The sequence below is a fragment of the Polypterus senegalus genome, chromosome 12 (assembly GCF_016835505.1).
Source record: "Polypterus senegalus isolate Bchr_013 chromosome 12, ASM1683550v1, whole genome shotgun sequence".
Classification (NCBI taxonomy): domain Eukaryota; kingdom Metazoa; phylum Chordata; class Cladistia; order Polypteriformes; family Polypteridae; genus Polypterus; species Polypterus senegalus.
The window spans coordinates 36345553-36356642 of NC_053165.1; the positions used below are offsets into that span (position 1 = coordinate 36345553).

Here is an 11090-nt window from a genome sequence, read left to right on the forward strand (position 1 = left end):
AAGTTTGATCTTGATCTCAATCAACAGCTTAAGCCATCACACACTGATAACAACCCATGAAATGGTGCATACACAACCTACTCCAACATGCATTCACTGCACATGTCCATGAGTAGCAGGCTGCAGCGAGTGCAAGATGAGGAGCTCCACACTAAACATGAAATTCCGTTGCTGCAGCAAGACCTTTCTCCACATACCACACACAAAAAGAAACACTCCAACATGTGCCAACAGCGACCTGCATAGCACAGGCTAGTGGATCCTCTTCTTCACTTGTATGCAAAGACCATGGGACCATGGGGATAAACGGCGTCCAACAAAACTAATTCTGCACAAAGACGACTCACTAAACAATGCCATTTCATGATCAGATTTGTGCAATCACTCCAGGAAAAAGTATTTAAAATTAATCAAAGCTGCTCCTCAGTCATCCTTACATGTGGCAACGCCTATACGTTTACTTAAGTTCCCATCATATGCTAAAACAATTTGGCTCAGAACACAAAGTTTAAACAGCAGCAGCATCTTCCAATGTCAAAAGGTCAAGGATAGCAGTTTCTGCTGAAACCACTTACCCAATCTCATTGCTTAACTGGATTGTAGCTTTTATCCCACAGAACCATCCACCCACCCACAGAATGAACTGTGAATTTTTCCTATAGCTGATGATGACGACATTTTTTACCATGTGATAGAAAGGTAACAGAAGATGACACTTTTGGTAGTGCAAGTAATTAGTATCTGCTTTGAACTGTTCTACAAGATTCAGGACAAACCAAACCAAAAATGCCAACGACTTGCCCTTAAACTGTTTATGGTATTGGTTTTCATTGTGACTAAAATGCCACAAATACATTAGTAATGGGTTCCCAGCTATAGACAGCAGAAAGTACAGTGAGGCCAAGCAATTAGCTTAATGGAAAATGCAAAGATTTGGGGTGTGTATTTTTAAAAAAGGAGAACACATCTTTGCATTGGTTTAAAATGTACAGTGCAACTTCCTTGGGCAACTTTGTTGGGAGCCATTACAAGGCAAGAAAACCGTTAAATAAACCTGAAAAACAAAGACATGTCACTCAAAGGTTTGTAATAAAAATCTCTAGTTTGGCTAAACAATTGTTCAACAGTTCTGAGAGGAACAAAACAAAAAAAAAAAAAACCACCACACACACACCACACAAATTGCTTTGATACTAGGGTGCATTTAATAGTTTTCATTTAATCATAGTTGTAGTAACTTGCATACAGAGAGCATGTCAAAAGACAAGTGGTAACATTAAGTGTTCAAGCTTTTACAGACACAAGTTTGCTCAACCCACTGAAGTAGGACTTCTCCCTTTCACTCATCACATCAAAGTGAAGAGGCCTTCTACAAAAATTGCATTCAGCAGATGAGTGGGGCTTCAGGTCTAAATCAGCCTCTCTCCAGGTTGTCAGTAGTTTCTCTACAAAAAGAGAAAGGTGAAATGTGTGTGTGTGTATATATTACAAATATACACACACTGAAGCCACAACATATCAGGCAACACTGTTGAAGTGCATCAAAAGCTAAACAGGAGCTTTTTAAATAAACCCCCCACCCCACCGTGTAGAACTTACCAGTAAAAAACTCCATCATTTGTGGGGTATGGTGAGGTGTTGGGGCAATGCGTAGAAGTTCTTCTCCACGAGGAACTGTTGGGTAGTTGATGGCCTGTACATATATATTGTATTTGCTCATAAGCAAATCACAAATCTTTGTGTTCTTAGCTGCATCAGCAACCTTTAATAAGAGGGTGCAAGTGTTACTTTCATGTCCAAAAAGAACACAACTGTATGCTCTATGTAACAAACTAACATTTCTCCACCTTCTCGTTTACAATTTACTCACAATAGACACATTAAATATTTGGGTAACCAAATTCAGTTTTACGTAAGTGAGGAGTCTTACTCTAATTGGAATGATGTGACTTGGACAATGTACTACTGGGAGACCAGCATCCATAAGCATCTGCCTTAGAAGTTTCACATTGCGTTGATGTTTGCGCCTCAGGGAACGCCCTTCTTCACTTTTTAGTATCTGAACAGACTCTCTGGCACCAGCCAACAGCATAGGTGGCAAAGAAGTAGTGAATATAAAACCAGCAGCATAGGATCGCACAGTGTCCACAAGAGCAGTTGTGCTGGCTATATATCCTCCAACACAGCCAAATGCCTTTCCTAAAGGTAAGCAAAAATAAATCAGAATCCTCCATTGGAAAGTTATACATTTAAAAAAAAAAACACACACACCACACACAAACACGAAATTCTTATATTTTGATATACATGACATTGCTTTTTTCTTGTAGATGCTGCAATTGAGTAGAATTAAACTTTGCTCCAATTTTATTAATTCCATTAATTTATGGAAGAGCACTGCATTTCCTTCAACAGCAGAAACTAAATCCATGAATGCACCGACACCATAACCATGAACATGTCACTTTCACCTACCTGTATGCCAATCAAAAAAAAATAATTTAACCAATTGTATCTCAAATAATAAACAACAATTCAGTAGTTTAAAATATTAAGTGGTACAGACATTTACCATTTCTTAAAAATGACCAAATCATGCAAATTGCAAGAAAAAAAAAAAAAACAAAACAAAACACACACTGGGGTACTGTAACCTTGGAATTTAATGATTTTGTCTTCCAAATCCTGTATGTTGAGAGGCTTTACCAACCCCCAAACCACATTTCTTTCAAATCAAATAAAAATGCATGTTAACCCTTGGTGGATAATCCCTCTACCCATTTTTTTTTTTACCCTCCTTGAAATACAAGTCAAAAGGAGAGAGGAAACCACAGCAATGTTAGAAGAGGTAGGTCTGCTGAACTTTGAAATAAAAGCCAACTAATCTGTCACACAATTGCATTTTTTTGCGAGGCTACTAAGTGATAAAAAAGCTCTTATAGGCGATTATATTTAAACTATAAAACCCCAAAAGGTATTGCTGAAAAGCTTTCATTTTAAATTGCAAGCCACAATGTGGCTATAACAATTAATGCAGTGCTTAAATCAATAACTTCAGTAACCACCACACAATTTACAAGCTGCACTATTGGGGACAGCATCATATTAATTTGGCAGCTTGAATCACTGTTAACCAATAATTTAATACATCTTCACACTTGGAACACTTAAGATTTCCACCACCGGTCTTGAGAAAGCAAGCTATTACAAGTCATGAAGTTCCAAATAATAAAATTTACAGATGGCCGTTTAGTCAAACTAGGGGAGCTGTGGGATCATCTATGGACAGGCCTATTGCCACAAAGCAACAAAGCCAAAAAGGGATCCAAATGAAGACTGTTTGTGGTCAGTTGAGCCAAGGTCATAGACAAACAAATCACTGTAAGAATATCATACAAAATTTAACTTGCACTATTCACAAAATGAGTCATTCTCCAATTCTTGAGAACTACCCTTGCACTTTCTAGCAATTATTAAAAACCAAAAGCCAACCCACAATGAGAAAAGACCATTGCTACCACAAAAGCATGCAGAATTATCCATAAGAAAACTTTGTGAAAACACTGCAAGAGACTGCTACCAAACTTAGAAGAGTGCAATTACCGACATTTTTGCTTTTAACTAAAAAGACAAAATGTCCCTATCTAGCAGGCAAGCACTTTTTAAATAAACTGGATATTCCAAGAGGCCCATTCCAGACTTTATTAAGCACCCAATAGGACTTCTTGAGAGGAGGGAAAAAAAGGGGGAACCCACACCAGAAACACCTTAAAACTGAGGTTTCTCCACCATAGAGGAAACTCTAGCCCTTCAGGAAGTACTCACCTAGAGTTCCAGATATGATATCCATTTTGTGCATAACACCATCACGGTCTCCTATTCCCCCACCACGTGTACCATAAAGTCCTACAGCATGCACCTCATCAACAAACGTGACAGCTCCAAATTCATGGGCAACATCACACATTTCCTCCAAAGGACAAACTGCTCCTGAAACCACAACAAAATAATTACATTTTTCCCTCATCTCTAGAACCCATGTTCTGTTCAAGGGTTATGAATGGTAGAAGTCCATCCCCACAGTATCAGGCACAAAATAGGAATACACTTTGGACAGGACGTTGGCCCATCATAGATAAACACAAGGCCAAATCTTTTGAATACGGTAGAAAAGCAGTTTTAAAAAAAAATTATAATAAAAACACCACATACAGAGTGCTTGGGTCTGGATGAGTGAAACTACTGTGTGCAAAAATGCAGGATCTCGTCTTTTATAAAAAGACTACTTACCATCCATAGAGTGTACAGTCTCAAAGGCAACAATTTTTGGAGTTGAAGGATCAGACTTTTTCAAAAGCTCCCTAAGATGATTAACATCATTATGTCGAAAAACAAACTTCGGTACTCCACTATTCCGAATACCTTGAATCATTGAGGCATGATTTCCAGAATCAGAATAAATTTCACAACCTTAAAAATAAAAAGAAAAAATAAAAACCAAATAAGGTTAACTTTAAGACTAACCAGGATTAAAACATGAACATTCTCATAGGCATTCCTATATAAAAAGTTTTGGCACAAGCAATTTGGCCTCCCAGGGTAAAAAGCTGCATTTTAGACCGCTCAACTAGATTTGAATCCTATTCCTACCTTCAGTTTCCAAATAAGTATATTTGCATGATCAAATCAATGCCAGTAACACATACATATTCTATACACCAACTACCCATGTGTCACCTACCCAGTATCAAACTCGCCGTTTGTCTTCAGAACTGCATACAGTACGGCATAGATTAAAATTTTGTTGCTGAAGTTGTTGCAGTTGGGTGATGGCCCACATTTAAAGTATTAAAAGTATTTACTGTGGCTAGTTGGTGATTGAATGAATGGTCTATTGACTAGGAATCCAACAGCATTAGACATTCATGGCCATGTACTTTCCTAGACTTGTCACAAGGACCATTAGCCTGGTTGAAAAACCAATTTTCCTCAATGGACTCTTAAAAGGGATTAACTTGACCTGGAATTATATTCAGTTTTTCCATTAAAATACAAGACTAAATCAATCTGTTTAGTGAACACACACCACACATTTATCATACCAAGAGCCTGCATGTAGACAGAAGGATCCTAGAACTTTTCTACCCCACCCATTAGCAGGAAACAGACCAAAATATTTGTTTTCAATCCTCTAGTACAAGAGTACTTCAGTCTTGGAGGTCTGCAGTGAATGGAGGTTCATTCCAACCATTCATCATAACTAGAAGACAAATCTTGCAGATAATGAAGTTTGGCATTTAATTATATGGCATGTTCATGCACTCATTCTTTAAAAGTCAAACCTTTATCACATTGTAGACTTTTCCACAATGATTTTATGCAAAACACACATTCAATGCTGTAGTTTAATTACACACATACCTGGCAGCATTTTCGCAAGAGTAAAAAGAGTGGAGTCATTTGCCACAAAACAGGAGGAGAACAACAGAGCAGAATCCTTGCCATGAAGGTGTGCAAGCTCATATTCCAAATCTACATGAAATTTGCTGGTGCCAGAGATGTTCCGAGTGCCACCTGCTCCTGCACCATGTAGCCGTAGAGTATCCCTTAAAAGAAAATGAAGTGATTATTAAGTCTCCACACCTCCAACCATGATCATAACAGGAGGGGAAGAAAAAAAAAAAAAAAGAAAACCCATATGCTTCACCAAGTGCTAACTGAAAATCTACTTCTGTCCCTAAGCAAGCACCAGAGCTATACTAGCCTAGACAGATATTTACCAATCTCTTCATCTAGATGCTCACAATAAAGCTGAGACAGCAGAAAAAGACTTGTTTTTCCTTAATGTGTTTGTTTGAACTGGAGTACATTTTTTAAACTGGGGTGCAAGTACTTACATGATTGACCGAACTACACGAGGATGACGACTCATTCCCAAATAATCATTACTACACCATACAGAAACCGCCTTCTTGGAAACCAGTGATTCAGAATAATCATCAGCCATTGGAAATATATCAGCTCTTCGATTAACAGTTTTAAATACCCGATATGTGCTATCACTCTTTTTCTCATCAATCCTTTTTTCAAAGAATTTATCATATTGGAAACTGGTTATGGCTAAATAAAAAGAAAGTGGAGAAAACCAGTTATAAAAACTGGAATACAGACAGTATGTTTATCAACCAACCAATGCTAGTCAAACTCAAGTACCAAATGCCTCTTACATTTAGGCATATTATCCTGCAAGAGATGAGAAACTCTCGTAGGGCGCTGTTTTAACAGATCTTTTAAAAGGTCTCTGGGTTTATGCTCATCATCCTTCGAGATATTGATCACAGTTGGGTTAACTGTAGTTTCAGCCGTCTCTAGAAAACATACAACTAGCAATTAAGTGGCATACAAAACTTTTCAGAAATTAAGATATTCAATAAGTTTCAAAACTGCTGAAATATTTTATTAAAAAGGCACATAAAATACACGCTTAAAACAAAAAAAATAAATATCAAATTAACTTGAAAGCACTTAATTGCATGACCCAATAACACATACTGCAAGGACCATAAAACAAACACTTACCTTTTCTCTCAGCTTGCATTTCCTTGACATCCTCTTGCAATTCTAAGCTTGCTTTTCGGAACACATTACTACTTCCTTGGCTCATTTCTGCTGCCAAGAAAGGGCATTTAGAGGCTGTCACTGGACAACCAGAGGTAACTGGATGTTCAGGTGGCAATATTTTTTCTTTAGAAGAGGCCTCATGGTGTGCCTTAGAAGCTTAAAAAAAAAAAAAAATATCAGAAGTTAAAAAAATACTGGGGCATAAATAATTTTTTCAGTAGGGCAGGTCCAAAAATTGCATACTTAATTAAAACATTTAGCTGTGTGTCATATTCCTAATCTGAAATTACAACAACCACAATTGGACTGTAGCATGGAACTGAAGTGTACTTCTATCAGAAGGGTCTCAAGACATTTAGGACCTATTCAACACTCCTGAAGCATTTAAAGTATTTAACTTTGTTTCTGTTCATGCATTATCATACATTTTCCACAAAACCAGTAAATCCAAGGTTGAATAGAGGTTTTATTTTACATGATAAACAGCATTTGTATCATTTGACCAATACAACGCTAATTTCCCTTTCATTTGAACGTGACCATCATCTTTCTTACATTCAGGTGGCGTAGTCTCCACTGTTCGCTGGCATTGGGCTGCCGAAGTACCAAGTGTACGAGCAAGAGGTCTACTTGCAAGTTCCATCATCACAGGGCAATTTGTTGCATAAAATACAAGCGACTTCCCAGCTTTCTGCAGAAATGCTTGTGATACACGCGCCAAAAATGGGCAGCGACGAACAATGGTCTCCATCCTTGGTCTTAAGCTAAAAGGGGTAAGAGGGGAGAAAAAAAAAACTGGATTTTCCTTCTCAAATAACATCACACAAAACTTTAGATTGTTTTTTTTCCTCTAAGACCGGAATCTAAAAAGGTCAAGTGCCAAACAACGGAAACTGGGCGAACTAAACAATCCTATGGAATGCATTTAATGTTGACTTAAAACTGATTTGCTTTTGCTCCAGTGTAACAGCATTGGTCAAGCCTTTTGATTAGAACGATAAAATCAAAACTTACTGTACTTACGTACTAAGATAAGGGTTTTAAATTAAGGTGGAAATTCGTATATTTGTTGTAATTTAAATATATTTTTTCCTAAGCCAGTATGTGAAATTTTTCACTTTTAACCTTAAATATATTTGATAACACTTGAATAATGAATGCCCCGAAACAAACTTAAATAACGTATGTGTCCTCACTTATTATTATATAAATAAATAAATAAATAAATAAATAAATAAATAATATAGCAGCGGATTAGGATTCCCTAGGGAAAAACAGCACCTTGCAGGACATCCACATAACCTGCTAAAGGAGGTTCAGGTAACTCAATTTAAAACTGGTAAGAAAATGCACATACGTGTAAGAGCTCCCTTTTGAGGGACAGCGGCATTACAATAATTTTTATACTTCAGCCGATAGTCCACACCCCATTCTAACTTTCCTTTCTAAAAATCAGCGGCACCAGTGATCGCTACACAACTCGATATAGTAACAACATTCACAGAATACATTATTCCAATGTTTATGTGATGTGGTTTACATTTCTGTAGTTTATACGAATGGACTACCACACCAATTAGCGTCTAATAAATTAGGGCCTTAAAACACAAACTGCAACAGCAAAGGCACCCGCATACGAAAAAGGCTTCTACAATAGTCTCATTCCGAGGCCGCCCGCACGATCACAGCGGAAAAACCTTGCCGCACAACAGGCACCAATAAAGGATTTATAAGTTATAACCAAGATTGCATTTGGCGCAGCATACCTGAACAAATTGGCGATGACAAACAACGATCGGGTAAAAAAAAAAGTCAATATCACTTACCCAGGGGAAAAAAAGAAAACACTTCAATTGACGATGGAAAATAATAGCTTAAACTCTTCACAAACAGCTCCTACTACCCAGCATTCAGGACGAACGTCAAGGCCACTCCGAGCAAATGTTTTAAGGAGCGGCGATCTCGCGTGATGTCGCGAGACATTAAGGGATCGCCCTAAATAAATCGAGTTCTTCCTCATCACTGGTTTCGACAATACAGTTTCACCCTCTGTTCTTTTTCACCCAGTGTCTCAGCGTGATTTTCTGTCATCGTTTGTTTTAATTTATTCAGGCGATTTAATTTGCTGTAATTTGCCCAATATTAAATGAGCGCCGTTGAAAGATTTTATTGTATCCAGTGGGAGCTTTTGCTTGTTTCATTTACTAAATTTGTTTTCAAAGTAAAACAGGACCGCTCACAAGAACAAAGGGCGTTTTCCTTTTCCGTCTTCGAATTATTCCCGTGCCTATTTATTTGGTGTGGCTTATGCCAAATATATATTTAAAAGAAAACTACATTTTAACAAATACGTTCACACAGTGAACAGTGCTTTAATGCTAATGTGTCCGGACTATTTAACAGACTTGCGCGTTGACCATTTTGTGCACAAAAGCTTAGCCGAGACACGACTGTCCAATATTGTTAAATCCGCCAAGACGGGAAAACTTAAACCCCACTTGCAATTTTACGTGAGGTATACTACAGTATATGTACCTTGTATGTACAGTTATCACAGTGAAGTTTTCACTAGCATTCATCATTTATATGTAGCTGATACATTTATTAGAGGAAACTTACAAGATCAGAATGCACATGAAATTTTCTCATTCATTTTTTATAGGTTTAGCATAGGCAGTTTGAGAGAATTGCACGGCAACTCACATCTGAATATTCCACTATCTGAAAACTTATATAACACATTTGAGAGTGTGTATTATCCCAAAGATATGTACAGTCCAGTGACATGCATAGACTATTGTGGTAGACTGTGGCTCACAAAGGGGACAAGGAGCACTTTACAAAACAGAATTTTTTATGTTATGTTGTTACCATATAAATGTAAATTGCTCTCAGTTGCAAAATGTGTTCCCTTGTTTGGTGCTCACATGATTTTGGTGCGCATGTGCATGTAAAGAAACATATAATAAAGGGAGACTGCAAGATTGGTGTTTTTCCTGGTCGAGAAGTTTCAGAGAGCATTGCTTTATTTTTCTTCCAACTGTTTCTTAGTCAAGCGTACACTTGTAATAGTGTTTTCGCCATTGCATGGACATTAAGTCTACGCGTCAACAGGTTATGGGCCCAGAACACGTGTGAGTTAATTGGCATGAAATTTTAAGTAAACGCCATTGCAGGTACTGCAGACACATGGGCTACTGGAATCAAGAAGAGAGAACAGGGTAACCGATGGAGTGTTTGACGGAGATGAGAAGTATGAACTGTGGGAAACAAAATTTTTGGGCCAACTGCGGTTACAAGGGCTGTAAGAGATGATACTGCACGAGCCAAGCAGAGATTATGACAGAGAGGAAGACACCGAAAGAAATGGTGAAGCTTATGCTGAATTAATACAGTTTCTGGATGATAACAGCCTTGTTATGTGAGAAGCTGCAGATGACGGCAGAAAAGCACTAAAAATCTTAAAAGACTATTACGCTGGTATGGCAAGCCATGAGTAATTAGTTTGTACACTGAGTTGACCGCATTACAGAAGGCGCATGGAGAAAGCGTGACTGATTACATATTACGTGCACAGAACGTCATTACAGCGCTAATAAATGCGGGTGAAACATTTAGTGATGGTCTCCTGATAGCATTGATTTTGAAGGGACTTCCAGAATTGTTTAAGCCATTTACTGTGTATGTGACACATAGTGATGAGACTATGACCTTTGCAGAATTTAAAGTAAAATTAAGAAGTTATGAAGACACGGAGAAATACTGTATAGTGTTTGTGCATGAGATGATCATGTGATGAGAAAACAGGTACAAGAAAAGCCCAGCACTCAGCACAAAGCCGTGTGGATTTTATGTGCTACAGTTGTGGTGAGGAAGGACATATAGCTAGAGCATGTCTGAAAAAGCATTCTGGACAGACCTAGTGGTGTAGGTGTTGCAGAAGTAAGACACACAGAGATGCAAAGTGCCAAAGGAAATGGCAGGACAAAGGCAATGCAAAGCAGATAGCTGAGGAGGACACTGAACACACTTATGCTTTCAAGACAACTGAAAACCTGAGCCAGCCAAGGCTGGAGCTGAAAGGCTTGATGGTCGACACTGTAGTATTACAGACATTAAAAGGTTTAAGACGTTTGACAACAAGTTCCAGCCAGAGAGGCACACCATGGATTTGGCTGATGATACCAAAACAAGAGGAATCGTGCAACAGAGAGGAGTTGCGGAGGAGTAGCGAATTGACATCAGAAGATGACAGTGCATAGCGACACTTAGAGGCAAACTATATTTGCCCTCGTACCCAGAGGACATTTTCTCAGTGAAAGCAGTGACAGCCAGCAGAGCCAGCATGATCTTCCAGCAAGACAGAGATATAATTCAGCTCAAAGACGGCAATTCATTTGACATCAAAGAGTATAACAGACTGTACTTCTTGAACACGGTATGTGATGGAAACAATGACAATTGTAAAA

The 11090-nt window shown here is 38.1% G+C and overlaps 1 protein-coding gene across 1 annotated transcript; it reads right to left on the reverse strand.

Moving 5' to 3' along the window:
* Positions 1-1182: 1182 nt before the first annotated feature.
* Positions 1183-8570, reverse strand: alas1 (aminolevulinate, delta-, synthase 1). Its single transcript, XM_039770840.1, has 11 exons — positions 8448-8570; positions 7177-7385; positions 6580-6777; positions 6228-6368; positions 5898-6120; positions 5422-5606; positions 4291-4470; positions 3826-3990; positions 1931-2199; positions 1600-1762; positions 1183-1445 (listed from the first exon to the last, which is right to left on the reverse strand). The coding sequence occupies exons 2-11, from the start codon at positions 7370-7372 to the stop codon at positions 1285-1287; spliced, it is 1881 nt and encodes a 626-aa protein (XP_039626774.1). The 5' UTR covers positions 7373-7385; positions 8448-8570; the 3' UTR covers positions 1183-1284.
* Positions 8571-11090: the final 2520 nt, after the last annotated feature.

Bases quoted from the DNA above. Each gene is read 5' to 3' on its own strand.
- alas1 (XM_039770840.1), bottom strand. From the start codon at position 7,372: ATGGAGACCATTGTTCGTCGCTGCCCATTTTTGGCGCGTGTATCACAA. The intron at 5,607-5,897 runs GTAAGTACTTGC...TTTTCTTTTAAG, and splicing joins CGTGTAGTTCGGTCAATCAT to GGATACTCTACGGCTACATG. The intron at 2,200-3,825 runs GTGAGTACTTCC...GCTTACCTTTAG, and splicing joins TATCATATCTGGAACTCTAG to GAAAGGCATTTGGCTGTGTT.